Source organism: Gouania willdenowi, chromosome 3, assembly GCF_900634775.1.
Source record: "Gouania willdenowi chromosome 3, fGouWil2.1, whole genome shotgun sequence".
Taxonomy (NCBI): Eukaryota; Metazoa; Chordata; class Actinopteri; order Blenniiformes; family Gobiesocidae; genus Gouania; species Gouania willdenowi.
Window position 1 is genome coordinate 36,680,682 of NC_041046.1, and position 26,094 is coordinate 36,706,775.

The following is a 26,094-nucleotide window of genomic DNA, read 5'->3' on the forward strand; positions in this document are numbered from 1 at the left end:
TTAAACACATGGTCACTGCTAACAGTGAAAGCTTTTTTTGTGTTAGTCCTGTTAAGAAACCTAAAGGTTCTAAATCTCCTGATCCTCTTACATCACCAAATACCCAGTTTTATCTTTGACCCCATACAAACAACGAATCCAATGTCATCAAATACACAGTGCATGCACACAACACACACACACACACACACACACACACACACACACACACACACACACACACACACACAATGGGCCTAATTTTTTAGATTATTGAAATAAATAATTTGTCTGGGTTAGATGAAGAGACTAGATAGGTTACGTCACACCTTCTCCGGTAGCTCCACTTCAACTGAGGGACCACATAGCAAAACAAAGTTTATCTGAAGCTCTATGGCTCTTAACAAAGTCCTATGAATATGGAATGTATTCATTCATTCATACACTCAATAAAAACTGGAGCCTATTCCAACCAGTGGAGGCAGGTACACACTTTAAAGGCACACTGCAGACTTTGTGACCTAAAGAGTTCACCCAGATGATTCCTCAGGCCAATATACAGCGCTTGACAGTATCAATGCTCCGAGCGGGACTTCCTTCTTGAAATACCGCCCATGTAAGTTTGGAGAGACGGACCGTCTTTGGCCAGGTCATGTGACCTGGAGAATGCCTGGAGAATGTATCACTTTATGGCAGTCACGTGACCACAGGCTCAAATATATCGGCTAATTAAGGCACTTGTTAGTATTTTTCCGCCTGTTAGACTCCTGGTCATGGCCGAGGCAAGCAAAAAGTTTGAAACTGCTTCTGAGGAGGCTAAAAAGACGCCGCCGAGACCCGACCCCCTCCGCCGACCCACCTTCCGCTCGGCGCCGGACACCGTCCCGCACACACCGGGTCGCCCGTCCCCGCTTCGCAACCCAATCCTTATTCACTTATTCAACAGTTACAGGTCAACTACAGTCTGCAGACACAATCAATAAACAAGGGAGGCTGGCCCGACAGACTGTTTGTTGATTTTTTGCGACAGTGCTGTGGCACTTGTGGCCACTAGGGGCGCTAAACGTGAAAGTTACAGGTCTAGCGCCCCTAGTGGCCAAAAGTTACACAATGTACCTTTAAATTGACATACACTTACTAAAGCTAAATTCATTTCCAAGGCCTTGGTAAGCAAAGGAACCACGAGAACCATTGAAAGAAAATTAAATACCTATTTATGGCTCAGAAAGTCCCTGGACTGTGTTTGAACCCAGGTTCTACTTTGTGCATGGTGGCGCCGGAAAACTCTAAAATACTGCTTGATTTTAAAAAAGCCATCCTGCATTCAAATGTCCCACAGTGACCTTGTAATACTTCTTAGTTTTATGATTGATGGCTTGAGTATCCCTTTTTAAGCTTATACATCAATTTGGCATCTAAATTGTGTTGTGTTTATTAAGGCAATGTTTCTTATTAGGCTTTTATTTAAATAATACATAGTTAAAATGATCTTGTTAGATTGTTAAATGTTTTTTTTTTGTTGTTTTTGCACACAAAAAAATTGTGCCACGTAAATTTGTTAGTTATGGAAAAAGATCCAAATGCATAATTATGCCAAAGTGGGATTTCTCCTATACAATCATTCAAACTAATTGTTTGAAAAATGGCTAGATTAATCAATGACTAAAAGATTGCTTTCTGTATTAAACATTTAGGTTATAGCAAATTTGGTCTTTCAATTCTAACTACCACTACCAAGAAAAATAAACATTCAAAGCAAAAATAACAAAGGGCTCAAAAGTGCTTCAACTGGAATGATAATCTTATCATTCAGAAATCATTGTAACACCTAATTGACTAGAAATGTTACAGATCATTTTATCTAAATATATAAAATAATCAAATTGACTTATGTTGAACAGGTCTGATGTAAACACAGACTTGTTGAGGGTGAATAAGATGAATGAATGAATGAATCATGGAAATAAATGGCATTTGTTGATCTTTTTCAATCTTTTTTACTTATGATTTCCTACCTGTTGGATGCTGCCCCCTTCAATTTTAATCTATTTTGAAGCAAAAATGAGATTTTGGCAATGGTAGGAAACTTTGCTGATGAAAAACAACTGTGCATGCTATTATAAAACATGCAAACACTTCCCTCTTTGACTTTTATTTTTGAGAAAATAGGGGGGGCGGGGTTGCATTATGTGTTGCATAATCACGCTCTCACATCCCATTGACACCTTCGTCTCATTACATTGGTCAAACATCTGAAAGGCAGCACAGATGCCCTTTGTACAAATGTGTTCATCAGGTTCAACCTTTGGCCAGCGGTGTTTGGAGCCATGTGACACAAAAAATAGTGACAGGAAATATCCAGTTCACTGCGTGAGTCAATAGAAACTAAGAGGAGGAGGTTTGGGGAGTGAATAAAGCTCATGGAAAGATCATCTGCCCATTCCGAGATACTCATGGGAGTTTCAAATCTAAACGGGTTTGGGTCAATTACATTTTTCATTTACAATTACATCTTCAATTATTCATGTTCAATTACAACTCCATTATGATTACAGTGACCTGCATTTTTTTCCCACTTACAATTATTATCTTCCTCTTCCAAGTCAATTACAATTATGTTCTTAGTTACTAATTGAATCAAAATTACTGAGCCTTTATTAAATAATCCCTTAAAACGTAACCTTCCTCTTGTGTTAGCTTTCTATTAGCATCTGCTATAATAATTGATCAGTTTTGACCCATGTCTTAAATCAGCTGTAAAATACACTAAAAAATATTATCCATCATCTAAGTTGTTTTTCATCTCTTGCTTTCATTGTTATGCTTCCTAATAAATGAAAATATTGGTATTAATATTTTTGGTGTGGGCGTCTAAGTATACCCCAAGATTTAGTTTTGGTTTGTTTTTTTAATGGTAAAAAAAATCCTCAAGAGAACTAACAATTAAACTTGGTATTAAACATATTTTATTGAATGTTAACTATGTATGTGTACGCCATAGAACTGTAACATGGTTCATTTGTAACTGACCATTTTTATAGAATTTTCATTTACAATTACAATTACAAAGTCAACAGCTACAGATTCTTTCAATTACAATTACAATTAGAATGACATCATAATTGTAATTAATTATCAAGTACGCAATTACAATTGTATTTGACCCCAATCCTGGAAAGATATAAACATGTTTGATTTGACCCCCTTCCTTCCTTGACTGTACAATCACAGCGGTGTCATTTACCAACGCTTTCTCTGTCACAGCACTGTGAAATACCTGAGTTACGTGAGTGATGAGAACAGGGCGTGTTTAGATAGCGGACTTTCTGTACGGGTCAAAAAGCCGTTCACAACAGGACTAGAATGTTCCCTGTGAGCCAGTCTGCTCCTTGGCTTTGGGTCCAGTGAAGAACAGCGTTGTGTAACAGAAGAAGCATCAATGATTACAATTAGCCTCTCAAAGGAGTGAAGACCTCTGCTTTTGTAAGTTGTGTTATGTAATGTTTCTTTCCAGTGCTCAACTAGGGTAATATGTGATTAATTCATTAGTGGCATTTAACAAGTACGGCAAGTATTTAGGTTATCTTGGAACGCTGATTAGCAGACCTTTTTTAACAGCACGTTGTTTGTACCGTACACGATTTTTTTTTTTAAAAAAGCAGATGAGAAGGAAAACGTATGCAGGCAAACAAACACCGAAACTCTCACAAGCGCCTCAAACTCGTGTGCAATCAAATATTTTGATAACACGCCGCTGGTCTTTACAAAGCAGCTGTCTGGTTTAAATATCAAACATGTACACATATCTTCTCAACCCAAACACGCTAGTCTGTCGAGGTGCTAAAACCTGCCATAAGACCAGCAGATCAGCAGAGAGAAACCCAGCTGGCAGCAGCAGCAGAAACAGAAACAGAAACACAGCCGGAAAGCAACACAATTGATTCTCAGTGGGGAATGATGGGAGATGGAGAGAGAAGAGAGAGCTGAAAGTGCTTTACATCAGATACGCACTGATTAAGTTAACAGGAACTGTCCTAAAACTGACCCAAGACTCAGAATATAAGAGAATACCATCATTTTTCATCCATATTTTATACAAACCAACCATCTGGTCATCCTCTACAGTAGAGGTTCCCAACCTTTTTCGGGTCGTGACCCTATTTTGATATCACAAAGACCCCAGAGACATTTTTGATAACACTTTACTTGAAGTTTTACACAAAAAGGCTGACATTAAACTGTCATGTTATGATATGACACCTGTCATTAGCATGAATAAGGTGTCATGAAGACTGTCATTAAGTGTTGTTCATTACCCTAACCCTAACCCCTAACCCCTAAACCTAACCCACCTCGTTCCCTCCACCTTGCACAAAAAATGCCAACATAGCTCCAAAGGTGTCATAATTTAGCAAACAACACTTAACAGCCTTCATAACACGCTATTCATGCTAATGACAGATACAGTGTAATGTCAGCCTTATGCATAAAACTTCAAGTAAAGTGTTAACCCATTTTTTCTAGAATTAGTTTTTGATCATGTTTATTAAAGCGTGTGACAAATACAGAGAAGCCAGGACTATTGCACACAAAGTGACAAGATGTGCCACCTCAAATATTTTTATACTGCATTTTATTTTAACTGAATTCATATTTGAGAAAGTTTAAGTATAGAATATAGTTATTTGATATGTAATATGTGTGTGATGTGTTAATTTGAAAAAGAATAATAATTCAAAAAATTTACAAATATAATTTTAAGCAGTTTTTTCTTTATATTTTTTAATTATTATTATTATTATTATTATTATTATTATTATTATTATTATTATTATTGTTGTTGTTGTTGTTGTTGTTATTACCACATTTCAGGCGACCCCATTTTAATCCCAGGTGACCCCACATGGGATCCTGACCCCAAGGTTGAAAAACACTGCTCTATAGCTGTCTATCTATTTTCTGACAATAGGGTACAGCCTGGAAATAGTAATTGATATCTCATGTATGTTTTCAAAACAAGAGGAGATCCTCTCACGTTTAGGGAGAACATGCAAACTGCACATGGACTATTTGGATTAGATAGAAGAGTTATTTTTGCTATAAAGGAGAAACCTTTATTCTCCAAAGGCTAGATTGACCATCAAACAAACATAATTTAAAACAAGTACATAATCACTCACACAGATTGTCAGGAAATGAAATCATTGTTTCATCTTCTAAACCTGCTTATCATGATCAAATAGAAAGGGTGACAGAGTTTTTTGCAGCTGGCTTAGGGTGAAAGGCAAAGTAAACAGTGGACATAGTATAAGTCAAGGGCAGAGCTAACCCTGGAAAAAAGTATCTATGCTTTCTTTAAGTCAACTTATATACTCTTTTTCCAACAAGTTAATATTGTAGAGTAGCATTTCTGACCTAAATGTTTTTCTGAATTCTGTATTTTTGTAACAACAGGATCGTGCACCAGGATAAAAAAAATGAGTTGAGCTTTGAGTTTTTACTAGTGACATATTTTCAGTCTATTGGTACAAGTAACACAACATAGTCATCTATACTAATAAATGATTTTACTGTACCAGTAATGTCTACTTGCGCACTAGTGCGCCAACAAACTTCTACTAGGATTAATATTTTTTTTTGTGTACTCGTATTGCTAATTTACTTGTACACTCAAAATCTCACTAGTAATCCTAATAGACCGTTTTAGTCAACTAGCGGTACTAATAAAGCCAAAAGATTCACTAGTAGAACTATAGTAGACCAAATGTAGATGACGTAAGGCTTTATAACCATACAACCAAATTGAAGATCATTTACTCATAAAAAATAAGTAGATGGTTACCACTTGAAAGTTTGACCTCTTAATGACATGGATGCATAGATGTGTTTTTACTTCATTCTAACTGTGATTTATTGTGTTCCAGTGATCACTTGACTCCATTTTTAGTTCTATGGTTGTTTGTTTCTCGTATTTCTCGTGACATCACCTCACTCCACAAGGCATTCTACAACTTTAACCTTCTGCATTTTATTTCCCAGCAAATTGTCTTTGAATAATTGATCTGAGGCCTACACTATGTGTTTATCTGATACAGTGCTCATATCAAGTCATGCAGATGGATGTCTTATGATGCAATAAAGAGGTGGAAAACTCTTGAAATTTTTAATCCAGGTTGACATTTAAAAATCATGACCGATCAATTCCTTTCATTTAGGACAGTGTTTTTCAACCTTAGGGTCGGAACCCCATGTAAGGTCATCTGGAGTTTAAATGGGGTCACCTGAAACATCTAGCGCATTGAGATGACTTTGTTATAAATTGCGCTATACAAATAAATGGTAAATGGTAAATGGGCTTGATTTTATATAGCGCTTTATCCCCACACTGAAGCAGTCTCAAAGCGCTTTACATATCAGCTCATTCACCCATTCACTCTCACATTCACACACCAGTGGGACAGGACTGCCATGCAAGGCGCTAGTCGACCACTGGGAGCAACTTAGGGTTCAGTGTCTTGCCCAAGGACACTTCGACACATAGTCAGGCACTGGGATCGAACCCCCAACCTCTCGATCAGAAGACGACCCACTACCACCTGAGCCACGGTCGCCCTGGCTCAGGTGGTGAATTGGTGAATTGAATTAGTAATTGATTAAAAAAAAAAAAAAAACTTATTCGAAATCTTAAACAACTATTCTATATTTTTACTTTGTAAAATGTAAATCTAATTATTATTATCAATAATAATAATAATAATAATAAAATAGTATAAAAATATCTGAGCTGATATTTCATAATCGGGCAAGGTTTGCATTAATATTATGAATTATGAATACAAATAGAAATACTTATACAAGAATATAATATAACTAAAACAGGGCAGAATATCAATTTCAATAGATTTAGAATCATTTTAAAGATTTTTTCAACACAGCATTCATGGCCAGACAGTCTCACCACATATTTTGACACTTTGAATAACAGAATAAATTGTAGAAGTCATTTAGCAATATAACATTTTTTAAAAAAAAATCTTAGTGAGAGCATATGTACGAAGTTACTACTTATTTGGTATATTTTATGCATTTTTATTTTACTAAAATAAATGCAGTTGGACAGAATATTTAGGTGTCACATTATTGTTCCAATATAGTATAAAAAACATGATCAAAAAGTAGTTCTGGGAAAAAAAGGCCTTTGGGTCACCAGAAATTCTTGATATCAAAAATGGGTCATGATACAAAAAAGGTTGGGAACCACTGATTTAGCAGATATTTTACCAGTATAGGCTATAAATGTAACTCAGCTCAGCTTTGTCTGTCAGGAAAAGAAGAGGGAATTTAAAAAAATAGGAAAAAAATGAACAGTGCCAAAGGGAGACTTTGGGCTCTAGTGGGTCTGACACACTCACAGGGCCAAACCATACTCAGAGCAGTCTCCTCCCCTTTGGACTGCCCTATATTAACTTTCCATGAAGCTCCACCTCACAACCAGAGACACATGGATTAGAATAACACGGTGCCAAGGCTTGGTGTACAATCACAGATAGACGACTGCACTCAATCATTTCACTTGTGTCTACTGTTTGGAGTTGGATACATTGGACAGTTTTTTTTTTCAGCTGGATGGACTTTTAACTTTTGTGCCATGTTGCTGCAGTCATCTCAGGAGAATGTCAGCCCCGGTAAGTGACTTAAACACTTTATTTTGATATTAACAGGTGTGAATAAATGAAAAATTTCGTATTCAGCTTCTAATTCTTGGATAAGTTTTAGAATGAAGGTATAGGTGTGGGTATGAGTATGAGTATGAGTCGTATACCAGCAGCAGATGAAAGAGGATAAACAGCATGTGGGCGTCATAAGTCCTGCATGGGACATTCTGGACTCAACAAGGAGAACCACCAGACTTTGCTATTGTGCATTTTTTTCCCCCACCGTTATGAGATAAAATACCTCACATTTGTCACTTTGAGATAATGAGCAACTGTTAGTCACAGATTTTGAGTTTGGACCCAATGTCATCAGTTTCCCTTATGATGTAACAAAGAAACAGTGCAGCAAAGCCTTTAAGTATCTTGATTTAAACACATTGTGAAATAAATGTATGAATTAGGATTGCAACAAGTTTGTCAGGAACTAAATGGGACTTTATCTTTGAACCAAACCTGTTGATTATGGCCTACATGTAACTCAGCTCAGTTACATGTAGGCCTTAAGGGAAGAAAACCATGTTATAATACTTTATTATTTTAGTTATGATATTTATCTAACATTACCTTTCATCACAAACAATAACCTGGACAACAAGAAAATACGAGATGCTTCTGTCCTTCCTTGTTGCATGGACGTTTAGTAAGAGCATAATTTACAATGTTAGAAAAGTGTTATAAAACATATCTTTTAAAGGGAATGCCTTAAAGGCAAAAGAAATTGTATTAACGCCTGATATTAGGACAAAGATTTTTTTTAAATCAAACAACTGATCATAGCATAATTCAAGCTCATGTATTTATCACTGAACTAAACACCAAAAACTGCTTTGATTTTCAGGGGTAATAGGAAAAATCAATCTTATATACTGGAGGGGTGTCCAAGTCCAGAGCTATTGTTCAGAATGTTTTAAATGTATAACCTCTTTAACATACCTGAAACTAATGATTGGACTATCAAGTGTGTAAAGCATTGTAAGTAATGGCTCTCTGGGTCTATAAAACACCAATGTGGTGCATATATTATAAAGTAACCATAATGAGTTTTGTAAACAAACATATTGAGGCTTCTCAGAAAGTGTAAAAGTAAACAAAAATCTATTTAATTATCTATCTATCTATCTATCTAAAAAAATATTATATTCTTGTAGAAGTGAAGGTAATGGATTACAAATACTCACGTTGCTGTAATTGAGTTGCTTTTATGGATACTTGTCCTTTATTGAGAATATTTCTAAATTAGTAATTTTACATGTATTTAAGTATGTTTTAAAAGAAGTAACTTAATTTGTTACATTCCTACACCCATCTGTTACTAAGTAAATTCTAATTTTCTATTTTAAAATGATCAACGTACATTGCGATATTACGAAAAATGAAATGACCAGACAGCAATTAAATGCATCACATCATAGCAACCAACCAGATTAAAAGTAATGCACAGCACCAACACAGCACAGAGTTTATAAATGTAGCTATACATAGATTAATTGGTGTTATCTTTTTTTATTGTATATTTTAACAAACCTTTTATTTAATGCCTTTGTGGAAAATAAAATAAGATCCAATTGTGCAAGATTTTGTCTTTATACAGTACATGAAATGTTTACTGTATGCAAGGAAACCATGCCAAGATTTATTACCAAAAATAAAGGTGGGGGTGGAAGAACCTATAAGCAACTTTACTTTGAGGACTATTTAACTGAGCTACTGTCTACTTGTACTTGAGTACTTTATGTATGACTTACTTGCACTTGTACCTGAGTACATTTTCAATCAAGACTCAATCAACAGTACTTCTACTTGAGTAGGACATAGCAGTACTCTTTACACCTCTGTATTCATGGGTTTCACTGGGCTAGAATCTTCCACAACTCTTGCGATATGTCCTGGTGTTAAAAAACTCCATGTGTTGGAAGATACTGATGGAAAACGCCATTGTGTTGCGCAACACCCAAGTCATCTGAAATATATGAGTTTGCCCATCATTTCCATCTTCTTCCCCAGTGGTTCCCAAACGGTGTGCCGTGAGACAAGTCCGGGTCTGCCGTAGGATTTTGTGACAACCATACATTTATTGCAATACACAACTACACATTTTGAATTCACTACTTTGTATGCATTCTTTTCATAATACAGAGGCAAACTCTATATATATATATAGAATTAATAAATATTTCACGAGTAATATAGTTGTCTTTGTCACATATTATTTGGCATTAGTACATAATTATGCACATATATACATATTGAACATGATATGACTATTTTGCACAATTGGTGTGCCTTCAGATTTTTACTTGTCCTTTGTTGTGCCTTGGGCACAAAAACTTTGGGAACCACTGCTCTACCCTGTGGATACTTGCACCTCTGTCCGCATGCAGTGTGTGCTCTGCCGGCCCATCCCGGCCGGTGAGGAGCATCTACATTCACAAGCACATGGGCTCACATGGTCTGCCTGCGGATGCTGATGCTGCTGCTGCTGCCTGCCCTCCCACCACCACCACCACCACCATCATCATAAGCATCCATTCGACAGAGGAACAAGTCCATCTCAAGGTGTTTTTGGACAGTTTTGGCATGGTTAGATGAAATGAGGTGGCCCATCATCCTGTCATGGAGCCAGATGGATTTACACATAGTGGGAGGATTATTTTTTTTCTTCTCTCCCTTGCCCCTCACTGGCTCGACTAATGCAATCCTGCGTGCCTTAATCTGAAAAACAACCTTAATTTCCATGAAAACAAACAAATGTGCTGAGAAAAACCTGAGAAAACAACGGCTTGCCAACACAGTGAGGGAAAAAAACAGGCTGAGCTCAGTGAACTGCGTCTCTACACATGCAAATCAGAACGTCTCAGTTATTACTAAGTCTACTACTAACTAACCAGTCGGATTGTTGTCCCTTTCAGGTAAGCAGACTGTTTTGCTGCATATTGTCACCAAAAAAATTAATTAAAAAACAAAATAAAATAAATACATAAATAAATAAAAAGGCAATTTATTAAAAAGACTAAAAACTGGAAGAGAAATCAGGAAGGTTTGTGTTTCATGTTAGTGGACTTTGAATTTGTCTGAACTACATTGACTTAGTGGAGCCTTGGACTTTGTTTTTATTAGTTTTTGTTTAAAGCACATACAGATGAGAATGAGATCACGTTGGCTGCATATCACCATTGACGTCTACACACGGCAAAAACAACTTGAGCTGACGTCTCATTTCTAATGTTTTTTGAATGACATTTGATGCGTTCAAAGACAGCTCGGAACTCTCTGCCACATTTTGCTCATTTAGAGTTTGACGCATATACCAAACAAAACTAGCCATAATAAAGTCCTCGTTTGTAAAGATATTGTAATTGCAACGTTTTTGTCTTTCTACTGCTCTACTATTAATGCACAAATGTTGTTGTCATACAAACTCTATTGTTGATTTATTTTTTATTTTTATTATTATTATTATTAATTTAAATAAACTAATATAGGCTCACATATGCAAAGCACATTTACTGTTGTGACAAATCAAAATAAATTATGGTAAACAAATAAATTTCATTAAACCTGACAAATAAAAGTTTTTAGTAAAATTTATTATTTTTTAATGTTAATTATTTATATTTGTGCTAAAGGGCACTAATTCAGCAGTGATCCATTGGGTTAGAAACAAGATATACGTCATATATTTTATTGCTTATTTATCAAACAATGACATTCATATGATAAATGGGTGGGAGGGGACGATACACTAAGTTCACGATACGATATGAGAGGCTATAATGCACTCACGATAACCATATAATACTTCTGAAAAAGAAAAATACAGCAAAAAAATCAATAAAAAAAGGGCAGTTGGGAAAATAACCATGCTTTTATTTAACTTTAACACTAGCCATACTTATATTCTGGGTATGAACTTTTCAAGTCAATATTAAAATGAAAAAATTAAAAACCAAACATAACATAACAGTCTGGTGTGTTGTACAAAATATTGATAAAAAGAATAAATAAAATAATAATCTGATCTTGCGATACCACTCATACCCTCAATGATGTATCTTACTACAATTTAATATTAGTGATACCTTGTCGCATGATATATGATCACACTTTTATAAATGGACTATATTTATATAGGGCTTTAATTACCACTGAAATTGTTCCGAATCTGCTTTGCAAAATTGGGCACATTCACCTATTGACATATTTACACACAAGATGTGCTTATTTACCATACCTAACTGGGTCTCTGTTCAAGTATAACCATTGTAAACAAGTTTTTTAACAAAGCAGTGGTAAACTGGCTTAACCCTGGAATCGTAATTTCACCTCGATTTATGTCGTGGCCTGTGATAGGAAAACATCTGCACATCAGTGTAGTTTTCCCACACACACACGGAATAAACTTTTTCCGATAAGTTTGAAGGCGGCTTTCTGACGTCACAACAGGGCTTCATAGCTCCGCCCACCCTCAATGGCTGTTGCAAAAGATCCGCAGAGCTCCGGGTGCGGAGCGTCCTCGGAATTCCTCCGGGTCTAATTTGCCACTAAACCGACCCTATGACACGGACAAGGACTGTAAGTACACCATACCCGTGTCGAGCTATATCACCATTAATTGCTGTATGTGTCATTTTATGCCATTGGCGGGGATTTTGAGTGGTTTTACCGTTTTAGCTCTACCACGTAGACACGAGCCTACGCCAACAACAGCTCCTTTGTCCCGCGCCGCCGGTGTATTTCTCTATTACTGCCAGAGACGCTTTAAATATAACCAGACTGTGGAAATCGCTTGTGTCTGTGTTCAATCCACTGATGTGTTTTTCTGGTCGTGATTTGGTGATATTATATCTCTGTCTACGGAGGGCCGCGAAAAGCCCACTGTCTTGCCTCCATTCCGGCTTCTTTTCCGCCAACCAGACACCGGATCACAGGCGGAAGAAAAGCACTCGGCACGGACTCTGATAGCAGTGTTCTGTGCCATTAGAATTGAGTTTTGGTTTTTTTCATTGATGACCTGAGCTAACCCTAAATCTTTTAAAGGTGATCGGAATTTACCGATACCGAGAAACCGGACCTACAGGCGGGGGAAGGGCCAGTTTCCTCTAATGACTCCCGGTTTAAACTAAAGCCTGTGAATAAGCCTGCTGTTTAGTTAGAAACCTTTAATCATAGTTTCTGTTGGTATTTTTCCGATTTTTAAGAGTGATGTGTCAATATACGAAGTTTTCTTTACCTTTTGGTAACCTGCCCATTATTTTGAAAATCCTCCTGGTCCATAAATGCCTGTTTTCATCCAGATATCCTAAAGATGTTGTATCTCTGAGAGTTGTAAATAGTTCTGATATATCCTACTCAAGTAGAAGTACTGTTACTTGATTGAAATTGTACTTAAGTACAAGTAAGTCAAGTAAAAAGTAGCTCAATTAATTAGTACTGAAAGTAAAAGTTACTTTTTACTTTCACCCCCCACGTTTATTTTTGGTTATACATCTTGACACGATTCCCTTGCATTCGGTTAACATCTCACTTAAGTTCAAAATTATATATATATAAATTGTTCAAAATTAAATAAACTAAAAAAAATCAGGCTCTGTGTATAGCTACATTTATGAACTACAAAAACTGAGAAAATAACTGGCATTCAAAGCTGTTTTGGTGATGTGCATTATGTTTAATGTGGTTGGTTGGCCATGATGTGATGCATTTTATTGTTGTCTGGTCATTTCATTTTTTGTAGTTTCACAATATCTGTTGATCATTTTAAAACAAAAAAATAGTAATTTACTCAGTAATGGTTGGGTGTTGAAATGTCACAAATTACTTAACATACTTAAGTACAAGTAATTTTACTGATTTAGAAATATACTAAAATTTACGAGCACCCATAAAGGCAACTCAATTACAGTGACATGAGTACTTGTAATCCATTACTTTCACCTCTGGTATCTGGCACCAAAGCCATTATCACAAAACTCTTGGTTTAATTGACATCTGGCTAATCTAAATGCAGAGAAAATACCTAAAAAATCTCCCTTCAGCAATTTTGTCATATGTGTACCGGTAAATATAATCCAACTCAGGGCTGTAGCAACCAGTCATTGCAGTTTCTTTAAATGAGTTGGAAGTGTGTTTTTCTGATGTCTAAGAAAGATACTTCTGACTATGTTGTCCATGGGAACAACACGACTCAAGCACCCAGCAGAATACTCCCTAAAGCCTTTTGTCCCATGGGTCGTCTCCTGACAACTTCTGACATAGTTAACCTGCAGTAGCTCATTGAATTGATTGCTCAAGTTGTTTTATTTTATTTTTAATGTTTTGGTGTATTTTGATTAACTTGATAAGTTACCATTAAAAATGAACTTCTGTTATTTACAGTTTGAATGCTATTGCCATAATATGAATATACATTGAGTATTACTGTTGGTGATTCTGTCTTCCTTACAGTTTGTTTCTTGACATGGAAATTTTGGTTAACTAGTATTGACTGAATTAGTTATTTTGTAACTACCAATTCACTCTAAAATGTATACATCAGTGTTGCTGCTAAACCAGTGCTAGATTTAGTAAAGTTGAAAAAAAACCCAGGTTGAATGTCCTCTATAAAGCTCTCTCTCGCTCTAATGGTTTACAAATACAAATTGCGTGTAAATGTTATATATTCAGTGTCACATAATTGCAATTTCCATTTGATTTTAATACAAGAAAAATGTTAACAATATTGACATTTCTGCTTTAGGAAGTAAATGTTTTTATTTTTTTTCATTGTCAGTTTTGTGAGCATTGCTGTAACAAGGCAAAGATTAGATAAGGACTTACTGTGTTTTGGGTATGGCAATGTCAGCTTTTAATTAAGGATGTGGTTACTGTGCTTTTTATTCTATTTTTTCTCTATTAATGCTTCTTTAAATGTGTTTTTTTTTTTTACAGACATTTTGTGCAAAATGTGTTGACCGTCTTTGAAGTTACTTAAAAACTTATTTTTGCCACCACTCAATTTATATTTTAACCTTTATTTCTTTTGTCTCTCTTGTCTTTCAGGTTACACCCAACTAAAATGGAGGATAGCTTCGATTGTGACTGTGGCGAGCTCGAGCCACCTGATCATTGAGGGTGAAAACTGAAAACTTCAAGACCATAATCATTTCAATTTATTGTTGATCAGGTGAATTGTCAGGAACATTTAGACAGATACATCAATTTATATTCAAAGAATAAGTGCAGTTAGGGCACATTTCACATGAAGCTGCTCAGGACCAGTCGTACACTGAATGTATCTGCACTGTGAGGATGCAACTCTGTGCTTTTATAATTTAACATTGTTTCAATGGTTTTTAAATTTGCCTCAGTTCATTCCATAGTAATCTATAAACACTAGTTAATGCCAAACCTTTGAATTAAAGCATTCTGAATTAAAGATGGAACGAAAATTTGACTCCAGTATTTGACAGTGAAGGCTATACAGGGGGAGGCTCTGTAGTCGTCAGGTGCAGGGGTCAGTTAGCACAGCCTCTGTAGAAGACAAAGGCATTTTAGAGAGATTTCTCTTCTGGGGTGAAAGTTCGGTATTTAATCAAGGTCCTAGGACAGCGCTTGACATAAAGTAGTTATGGCGGAAAAGTTTGAGTCGTTGATGAACATCCACGGCTTTGACCTGGGTTCGCGTTACATGGACTTGAAGCCTTTGGGATACGGAGGGAATGGCCTGGTGTTCTCAGCGGTTGACACCGACTGTGACAAGTGTGTAGCCGTGAAGAAAATTATCTTGACTGAGCCACAGAGCGTAAAACACGCCCTGCGGGAAATCAAGATTATCAGACGCCTTGACCATGACAACATTGTCAAGGTGAGTGGTAGTATTTGTGGGAAGAGGGATATTGGTTTTTAAAGAAGATATTGTAGTTGATTTTGAGACCAGCTATCTCTTACTGACCCCTATCTGTGCATGTCACCAGGTGTTTGAGACACTGGGCCCTAGTGGTCGCAGGCTCACAGAGGATGTGGTGTCCCTGACGGAAGTCAACTCGGTCTACATTGTACAAGAGTACATGGAGACAGATCTGTGTCAGCTGCTGGAGAGGGGCCTTTTGTCTGAGGGTCATGCTCGTCTTTTCATGTACCAGCTCCTTAGGGGCCTTAAGTACATCCACTCTGCCAACGTGCTGCATCGAGACCTTAAACCCGCCAACTTGTTTGTCAACACGGAGGACCTGGTATTGAAGATTGGGGACTTTGGACTTGCCCGCATCATGGACCCCCACTACTCCCACAAGGTAGGACAGGGCTCCATTAGCTGTTTTTTCCCATTAGCTGTGTGTCCAATGATGTGATGTGGTGCTTTAGTGAGAGAAGTTTATGGCCACGTAATTTTGTACTCACCAGGTTGATGCCCTTTTTCACAACAGGAAGTAAAAACGGCAGGATGTGGTTCTTTTACGTAACGTCTGTTTCCCTTCCCATGAGACTGGAAGAAAAAGCTGTGGGAAGCTTTTTGCATCTCTTTGCTTTCGTCAATCTAAAGGGTTTTGAAATACTCATAGTTCCACGTAGACATAAATAAATGTGCTTATGATAATTATTATATGATTGTTAGTAATTGGCATTATATCTGTTGCAATGATGTTGATTATGTATATGGTAGAATTATATACTGTTTATTGGCAGTGTTGGGGAAAGTTCATTTTCTACACGAACTAGTTCAAAGTTTGGTTCACAAATTTTAAAAAGAAAAATGTTGCTGCTAGCCAAAAAAATAGTTAAATGATTAAAATATGGTTGTGGGCCATAGTTTACTGTTTTGAACTGGTTAACAATTCATTATGGCACGTGTTGTTGCCATGTTTGGCAAAGTGTAGATTAACTATGTAAATATAAATCTAAGGGTGTTTTTGTTCTGCTCTACTTAAAGGTCATTGCATTTTTCACCCATGTGACGAGTTGAATTGAGTTCTTGGTAATGGCAGATTTTAATCTGTATCTGAACTGCTTTCTGTTCGAGAAACACTTCAACGTTTGTGATATACAGTAGACAAATGTGTTCAGTGTTTGGGGAAGGCAATATACTGGCCGTAGTAAACAGTCAGTTACGTGAGAACGGTATAGATTACCCCAATCGGGGTGGAAGACCTGCACAGCCCTCATGTGTTGCCGTTTAGAGAGAGGTAAAAATTCCGGCTGATGACCATATGGTGACATGATGTTGGTCAGGGGAACTGTCCCTCCCACTCTGTGGGGTTGCTGGATCATCTTAGAGCACAGAGGCAGTCAGATGCTCACACGTGTCCTGGATTAGTCATTGGACAGTCTGGGGTGGGCCCACGTGATATGGTCCCTCTGGTTAGTAGGAGCCTCGTTCATATCCTTTGCCACATCACGCTTCTCCTTAAGATGCTTGCCCACAGTTTACTGTAACTCAGTCTAGTCATACGATAAGCACTAATCTTCCCTTTTTTATCCTGTAATAAATAACTTTTCAAAGACCGAGATCGTTGTTTCTCAGATGGCTTTGTTAAACACTTTCCTTAATCCTGTTTGTCATGTGGGTGTGTTCACTCTGTGTAAGCACTTTTTCCTGATAGGAAACATGCATGCATGTGGGTATTGGAGGCTGCTGGCCTAGTGTCTATTTCTCTATTGCTGCATGGTGTATTTGTCATAGTGGGTGGGTATACACAGTTTTGGGACATCAAAGAAAAGTCCTCACTCTGTTGGTCTTGTGACTTGTCAGTGAAGCAGATTTTCAATGTAGATCTATTAAATGGGGCTTCTTTTTGCACGCAGGCACGATTTGCTCTGATTTAAACTTGATGAATCACGTCGGTCTGTTTCTTGTAGTTTTCATTAGCGTTTATTTGATCATGCAGCCATTCCTTTTTTGAACAATTTCCTTTTACAGCATTTCAGATGTCTCTTCCTTTTTTCCATGCCAAGCCTTAGCCTGGTGTCTGAAATAAAAAGTGAACCCACTAGCCCCACATTAGTGCCAAGTGAATGGTGATGACACGAGAGCGATAGTTGGTTTCATTGTTACACCCATGTATTTTGATGCTGCTTTTAAATATGCTTTCACAAGCTTGAGCCGGAACAGCTGAGCGTGCTATTTTAATAAAGTTCCTAAATTAGGATGCACTCATTTTAAATAAAGGTTCTAGCATAGTTAATCACTATTTCACTTTTACTTCTTGAACATGGCTGAGTTAAGCCATACAGGTCAGTCTTTTAGGTTTTTTTTTTTGCCATTTGTGCCCATGTGAACTACTATTGACTTACATTCTGGCAATTGCCCAAGAATGAAAAGAATTCACGTGCACACGTGAACACGTGCAACTTACCAGCAGACCTGATTCTCTTCCTTGTCAGCTCTTTGTCTGGTTTGAGGAACCTTTTGTCTTTTTCCCCTCATCTCCATACTTAAATTATAGCAAAGATTATTTGCTATTTTGACTGAATAGAAAGGAGCACAGATTGTAGAGGGAATCTAGGACTAAAGACTATTTTACTGTAATATCTACATTTATTGTATCTAACAATTATTGAATATTGTAAAAAAAAAAAAAAATGTTGCACCATTGACTGTAGGGTATTTAGATTGCCTGTTGCTCAGCTTAAATGCAGTAATTTGAGAAGCTTTGGAGATAATGACTCTCAAGCATTCTGGAATGTTGTGCAAAAAAGAGTTCAGTGGGTCCTCTGACACACTGGCAACCAGCACAATACGCAGCTCCAAACCTCAACTACAGTGAGCCACACATATTTGACCCAGTTGTAAAGCCAGCAACATGCCTGTCTGGCATTAACTGGGGAGAAATCGGTCATCCAGTCCATTCAAAGTTGCGTTTTTTTCCCACCACATCTGGAAAAACCGGGGATGGAAAGAAGTATCGTAGTCTTTATATTTGTTGCTCTGCTCATACTGGTTATAACGGGGTGTCCTAAAAAAATTCAAAAACTGACAGAAAATCCTTTTGTTTTAGTGCGCTGCCACAACCACATGGTTCTTTATTCTGCAGTTTGTGATGTTCTTAATAAGTTCAGTGCCCAATATAATCTGGTTTGACCTGCTTCAGGTTGCAATGACTAACCACAGCTTGATGTTTCTGGGGAACTTTTTACGAGTCATTAAATGTCAACTAGATCTAAACCAAGTGGTTAAGTGACTAACTGCTGCATGAGGCGAGGCAGGGGGTGGGGTGGCACTTGATTTGAAATTAGTTCATTTTGAGAAATCTTTTAAATGATGCTGTCCCAAGCTCAATGACCCAGTTCTCTTTAAACTAAAAAGATTTACTTATTTTGGCACTATCCTGATGAACTGAGTGGATTTTTACACATCCATCATAAGCCTTATCGTCAAGCCATTGGACAGGAGATGGGGAAGGCTGTTTATGTGCCTTTTGGGTGAAAAGACGAGCTCGTTATCTCCTATGAAAACTTTCTTTGTATATTTATTTATACATCTACCAAAACAAGGGTCTGCAGTGAGGTGACACACTTGGAGGATCACTTGACATCAAGTATTTTTAGCTAAATTTGGACAGAAACAGGAGCTACACTCAGTGGTAAGTGGACTATTTTGGTCTCATCACAAACTGTGTGGCATTAGGAGTGTTTTACTGCCTCCCATCCCCCATAAGTGTTCCACATCATAGTGTGAGGTCACTCTGACAGAGGTCAATTTCCTTTGTGATCACTGTCCTTCCAGCCCTGTGACTGGTCAGACTGCACTTTGAGAGTGAATTGCAGGTGGGCGTTACAGCTCTGGCTCCATGTGGTGGGGATAATCTTGCTCTCTGTCTGCTGACAATGCCCACACGTGTTTGACCTCCCACTTCTCATCTGTCTTTCCTTCGTATGGTCGGTGTCACCTATTTAACAAGCACGGCGCAAGTCAAGGAGTGAGCAGAATGCTTAGTGCAACATAGAAGTGGTGTTTCAGGTCGATGGTTAACAACCTTGTTTATTGACAAAACATTAATTTAATAACACTAAACTTGTGTATGGATGTTTATTTTAGATTGAACAGAGGTCTGTCCAACTAAATACAATACGTTTCTGTTCTATCACAGGGACATCTCTCTGAAGGTCTTGTCACAAAGTGGTATAGATCTCCACGTCTGCTGCTCTCTCCCAACAACTACACCAAAGCTATCGACATGTGGGCAGCTGGCTGCATCTTTGCTGAGATGCTCACAGGAAAAACACTCTTTGCAGGTAAATGTTAACTCAGTTTTTTCTGGTCTGAGTCACATGTTGCACTTCATGTTGAAACATGCTGGCTGCAATTAAAGCAACTTGGATGAACTTCACATTGACATTTAAAGGGGACATATGCTAAATCCACTTTTTTAGCCCTTAAATGCATTTTGTTGTATATTTAGAAGTACAGAAAAGTTCAAATTAGTCTCTTCAGGTGCTCCGTTGATATCTTTATATTCTGTTTTGGTCACATTTTTCAATCTGTTTTCATTTTTCTATTCTATATTACGTTTTTTGAACAATAACGTCACAGTATTTGCAGCGGAACTGCCAAATTAGGACATCGACTCCAGGCCCAACACTTTGAGCAATCCGCCATTTTTATGTCTCGCTTTTATTTTGTAGTCCAAGCTCCAGGATGCCGAAGTTACGAGAGGATAAGTCAAAATGTTTGGTTGTTGGATGTAGTAACCCACACGCTTCATTACACCATCTCCCAGCATCAGAACCTTTACGAAGTGCCTGGTTGAGTTTTATTTTTTACGGAAAGGTACCCACATTTGCGGGCAAGGTCATTTTTGTGTGCGCATGACTGCTTCTGCAACCTCCGCCAGTATAAAGAAGGATTTGCCGAAAGACTTTGTCTGATTGAGGGTTCAATTCCTTCTATCTTTGGAGACGACGAACAGAGCACTTCGGTAAGCTGTAAATAACGCTAAAAAGTGTGATGGTAAGACGTCCCTGTCATTGTTTTGTTAGCATTAGCAGTTGCACCGTCTTCAGACTTCATATGTTGGCGCTGTGTGCTCGTTTTAGATCCTTGATGATATGGCCTACGTGATTTAATTTAAGTCTAAAGTTTTCATTACTGTTGTTACACTACCTGAGAGAGCACAGGTCACCAAAAGAAATAACTCGTGTGTATTCATTCACCCCTGGCCAATAAAGTTGATTCTGATTCATTAGTCATTTCATTTTTCCATTTGTCTCCGAAAAGACTGTATTAAAATGCATTTTGTGACGTTAGCTTGGTGCTAGCGTTAGCTCACTTGTTAGGGTTCTGCAGGTTCATCATCTTCATTTTCATCTCACTCCACCGGGTCCGACTCTGGCTCGAACATGTAAAGCTGGATGGATAAGTCTTCCGTTGTTGACAGTTTGTAAATAACGTGTGAATAAACATTTTCTGCGCCGCTACATAATCGTATCTCTTCTATCAAACTACAAAAATGGCCGAACAGGGTGGAGTTGAACCGAGTGTCACCTCTGCAACCTGGAGAGGGGGAGGGGTATGGAGTGTCGCATTTGCATTTAAAGAGACCGCACCAAAACGAGTTGCTCTCAGAAGCACATCAGAAAAGGGGTAGAAAAGGGGCCTGTGGAGCTATAATAATGAGGAATTCAGACCCAAGCATTGTAGTTCCGCTTTATATAGACCACAACTGTATGATTTATATGTAAAAAGGAAGGATTTAAAAGCATATGTCTCCTTTAAATAAAATGTATTTCAAAGTTGTTCGACTTAAATTCAAGGACTTTTTTTCAGTTTCAGGTTTTAAAGGGCCATACTTGAACTCTGAATTTATTAAACCTTCTTTGTAGAGGTGTGCGTTGCTATGAAACTCGATGATACGATTCACAATTTGCATGTCACGATACAATATATCCCAATACTAAACAATGTGATATGCATCGTGACAATATCAAGAAGTTAAAAAGTGGTATAAAATACAGTTCATTTTTGTAAACTTGCGAGAACAAGTAAATGGTAACTAACTGTAATCCAAGTACAAATATCAAAAACAAGTGGTATGTTTATCAAACTGTAAGACTAAATTTTTCAAAAAGAAAAGTTTAACCTTTGCTGCTACAACAGATTCTGATTTTGTTAAATTCTTAAAAAGTAACCACATACATGCTTGCCCAATATGTTTTATGGTGATATATACAGTATATATATATATGATATTTTTCTTTCCATCAAATCTGTTTAGTCGAGGTCGAATTTCATTCTGCAAAATAAATTTGAGTTGTGAAAACGGCCTTGAGCTGACAGAATACTAACAATGTGCTGTAACACTGCCATGTTAGTTCATGTGATCGGAAAATCTTGGTTTCTGAGAAAATACCTTGTTTGCTTGTTTGTTGCAGGGGCCCATGAATTGGAACAAATGCAGCTAATACTGGAGTCCATCCCTGTACTGCGAGAAGAAGACCGCCAGGAGCTCCACAGTGTCATCCCTGTTTTCATTCGCAATGACATGTCCAAGCCTCAAACGCCATTGGCCGATCTGCTGCCCAACATCAGTCCTCAGGGTCAGTAACATGAAAAGCATGTGTGCATGCGTGTCTGTGGACAAAGGCCAAGAGCACATCCATCAAACCTGATGGCACTAGATCTGATATGATTGTTGTTCTTTACAGCTCTGGATTTCCTGGAGAAGATCCTGACCTTTAACCCCATGGATCGGCTAACTGCAGAGGAAGCGCTGGCACACCCCTATATGGCTGACTACTCCTTCCCCCTGGATGAGCCCATCTCTCTACACCCTTTCCACATTGAGGATGAAGTAGATGATATCTTACTCATGGACCAGAGCCACAGCCACACTTGGGATAGGTATGCTAAGCTTCCTTTTCTTGGTAAACACTCTGTTCCAGGATGGTAGAATTGGGCTTTTTTCAAGTACTGCTTCCTTCCAACTTGCGCCTTACTATTCCTATTTTTCTTTTAGGTATCATGACAGTCAACTCTCGGAGGCCGATTGGCACTTGCGTAGTACCCACGACCCAGACGAAGTTCAGGTTGATCCAAGGGCGCTCTCTGATGTGACGGATGAAGAGGAGGTCCAGGTGTGTAAAAGAAGAAGTTTTTTTTATTCAAAAAACAAATTTACCCATTTTGTACATGTAAATAAACATGCTGTCCTCCTCACTGGACTCAATCTGTTCTTATTTGCTTTTTCTCCAGGTGGATCCTCGTAAATATACTGATGGCGATAGAGAGAAGTTCCAGGACGAGCCGTCCTTTGACTATTCAACTCTTTTCCCAGCTGAGGCATCATGGCAGGACGATGACTACCATGAGAACAAGTACTGTGACCAGCAGTGTAGCCACACCTGTAACTACAAAGCCGTGTCCCCCTCTTATCTGGACAATCTCATCTGGAGGGACAGTGAAGTCAACCACTACTACGAGCCCAAGCTTATCATAGACCTCTCCAACTGGAAAGAGCAGCAGTGCAAAGAAAAAGCTGACCGCAAGGCCAAGAGCAAGTGTGAGAAGAACGGGCTGGTGAAAGCTCAAATCGCTCTTCAGGAAGCAGAGAAGACCCAGAGTCCAGGGGAGAAGGACAACATTCAGGAGAAACATCAGACAGATAGGCCTCCGAGCCAGCAAAGCCAAGGCTTTGACTTTGACTCCTTCATCGCCAGCACCATTAAACTGAGCCTGCAACCAGAGCCTCTTCCAGAGGTGACTCTGCTCAGTGACGTGGGCCTACTGAATGAGCTCAACTCCTCTGTTTCCCTGTTAGAGACACCTCGTTCCAGCGCTATGTCCAAGTCTATCAGTCAGGAGAAGGAGGAGAAGTGCCTGGTAAACCTCGCGCAGTTAGGCGGAGGAGGACTGGCGGTAGTTAAAGAGTGCGTGTGGCCCGCTCACCCCTGGGAGAGCTTCGGCTGTGACGAAAGCGTCAGCGATAATGGCTGCCTGATAGATGACGTGTGCTGGGACATTCGCAAAGAGGACCACCTCCAGAAAGAAGGCTCGCACACCAGCTACTTGGACCGCCTGTTCGGTCGGAAAGAAGACGCTGCTGTGGAAACGGTAACTGGTCCGGAGGCGTCGGTGGTTAGAGAGCTGGACGAGAGCTTCCTGGAAAGCAGCACAGAGCTCATGCTCAACATGCAGCTGGACTCTCTGGCCCTCCCTGGCTTTGACGGTACTGACGACTTGCCTCTGAAGTCCATCCAGGCCACGCTCACCCCGTGTGCCGTCAGATGCTCCCCACAAATCGCCCACAAAACGTACAGCAGCATCTTCAAGCATTTGAATTAGCAAAACGCCAACATCCTCTCTCACAGTGCAAAATCCTAGCAATTTTATTTTCAAGTTGTTTTTTTTTTTTAAAGAAAAATATGGAATATTATTGTACTTGAATCATTTCATACCTTTTTTATAACGGTTACTTTTAATATTTTTTTTAAGCGTTGAAAGGGTGATTTATTATGATTAGGAGTTTTGGTCGTCACTCTGAGCCTTGATCACCAGGCCTTCATGGGTTAATGGCTACGCCCTCATTGCTAAACTGGCAGGTCATTCGCACACTTAGTACTGTAGACATAAAGGAGTACAGGAGAGAAGGAGCAGGAAAGAAGAAAGGATTTAGGTTCTTGTAGATGTGAAAGCATGGAGGAGGAAAACATTGCTGTGGGCTTTCAACTTGTTCCGGAACAGTTTTTTTTCCTGGAATGGGATATTTAAGGGAGTTTTTTTTTTCTCAATTTTTTTTTCCCAAAAGAAAGCTTCCTTGATGACCATACTGTAAATCTGACACATGATGCCAGCAGCAAACCATTATCGTAGGCGTTAATGTCAATGTGTTATCTACCTCAAGGTAACAGCCGCGAGAGACACTCGAAGCCGCACTAGTGCTTTACACACATGACCATCCTCATGCCGTGAAATGAAGTGGTCACGTAGATGAAATCTCTCACTTTAGCGTTTAACATAGTGAGGTGTTTTTCAGTAATCATTATTTATTTCTAGCAAATATTTATTTCATCAACTTATGTTTTTTTTTCAATGTGATTATTGAAGATCGAGGAGTTTGCAGAACTTCCTGTTTCATTTCGCACTATGTGGGCGTACAAGTGTTCCGTTTTAAGGTAGGATGCAAAATCCATGTTCTTTTGTCCAATAAATTGAGGCTTTCCATTTTCCATCTATATTGTTTCAACAGATTTTTTTTTTTTTTTAAGGTGCATTTGTTTTTTAGTGGAAAACTTTGTGGTTTAGAGAAGTGCCGAAAAGTCTTAATTTTTATTTTTTTTTAAAAACTAAATGTAATGTTAAAAAAAAAAAACCTGCGTGCACGGTGGGAAGATTCACGGAAAAGTGAAGGTTATGGTGAGTTTAATGTACGTCGGTTTTATTTGTACTTTTTTCCTCATTTAAATTTGTTTGTACTTTTTCCAGGCAAGCATGATGGATTAGGTTAAGGTGTAGCATGTAGAACACTTATGGACTTTTTTGTAATCATTGGTTCCCCTGTTCTACAAAAAGTATCTCCAAATAAAAATTTCTTGCAGAAAGTTGAGCTTGCTTTTTTTCATTTCTCCTAAGATGAACTCTAGTTTTGTAACAGTTTATCCTATTTCACTTGTGTCAAACTCAAGGGGGCCAAATCTGTCCCTTTAGAACATCCATTTTGGCCCTAAAGGGATATTGAAATGTCAGGAATAAAAACATGAATTATTACCCAATTACATTTTATATCAATTAGTTCAAAGAACTCTTAATTTTATTTAAATCCTGCATTTTTTTTCTTTAAATATTTTACATAGTTTCCCTAAATTAAATAAAAATTGGTCACAAAATCGGTGAAGATCCTGCAGTGACTGACTGTCATTTGTTGCTTGGATGTTTTCATTACCTTACATACTTTAAATATAATTTATATGTAGAAGTTCAAATAGGCACATTAAAATGTTGAAGTTGTGAATTTTCCCGCCTAAAAATATGTGGCCATGAAACTGCTTTGTTTTTGCCCTCCGGCCAAATTTAGTTTGACACCCCTGTCCTGTTTAAACACACTGTATATTTTTGAGATTTGTTAGTGAAAATGTGCAGACCGAGAACCTGATATTACTATTTTGACGTCAAACTGGAGTCCAGTTTGGAATGGAACAACAACTGATAATTTAATTTTTAAATTTTTAAAAAAATTGTGAAAAATTTTACATTTTTATTACTTTATTAATCCCTGAAGTGAAATTATGTTACACTCTGTTATTTTTAGGGACCTGCTTCTCACACACAGGCCCGAGTCACACACATGCACAAACAGGACCTGTGAACATGCATCAATGGAGTGGGGCTGCTTCCACAATGAAGGGGGCGCACCACAACTTCTTTGGTCCGCATTGGGACTTGAACCGGCCACCCTCCGGTTTCCAACCCATCTCTCTACGTACTGAGCTCCTG

The 26,094-nt window shown here is 38.2% G+C and overlaps 1 protein-coding gene and 1 long non-coding RNA gene across 3 annotated transcripts in view; one reads left to right on the forward strand and one right to left on the reverse strand.

The window, feature by feature from the left end:
* LOC114456286 (uncharacterized) overlaps window positions 1-26,094 on the reverse strand; it is an 87,215-nt gene that overhangs the window by 41,269 nt on the left and 19,852 nt on the right. The gene's annotated exons all lie outside the window — the stretch shown is intronic.
* mapk6 (mitogen-activated protein kinase 6) lies at window positions 7,482-25,188 on the forward strand. Of its 2 annotated transcripts, none has more exons than XM_028437908.1 (8): window positions 7,482-7,664; window positions 14,733-15,537; window positions 15,647-15,964; window positions 19,757-19,901; window positions 22,038-22,202; window positions 22,311-22,506; window positions 22,622-22,739; window positions 22,858-25,188. In XM_028437908.1, exons 2-8 carry the CDS (start codon window positions 15,301-15,303, stop codon window positions 23,944-23,946), a joined length of 2,268 nt encoding a protein of 755 aa, XP_028293709.1. In that variant the 5' UTR covers window positions 7,482-7,664; window positions 14,733-15,300; the 3' UTR covers window positions 23,947-25,188. The 2 variants fall into 2 exon arrangements, with proteins under 2 accessions (XP_028293709.1, XP_028293702.1); XM_028437901.1 differs by lacking the exon at window positions 7,482-7,664 and adding an exon at window positions 12,143-12,266.

Coding starts and splice junctions, on each gene's coding strand:
- mapk6 (XM_028437908.1), top strand. CDS start 15,301: ATGGCGGAAAAGTTTGAGTCGTTGATGAACATCCACGGCTTTGACCTG. Junction 22,203..22,310: donor GCCCAACATCAGTCCTCAGG/GTCAGTAACATG, acceptor TGTTCTTTACAG/CTCTGGATTTCCTGGAGAAG. Junction 22,740..22,857: donor CGGATGAAGAGGAGGTCCAG/GTGTGTAAAAGA, acceptor CTTTTTCTCCAG/GTGGATCCTCGTAAATATAC.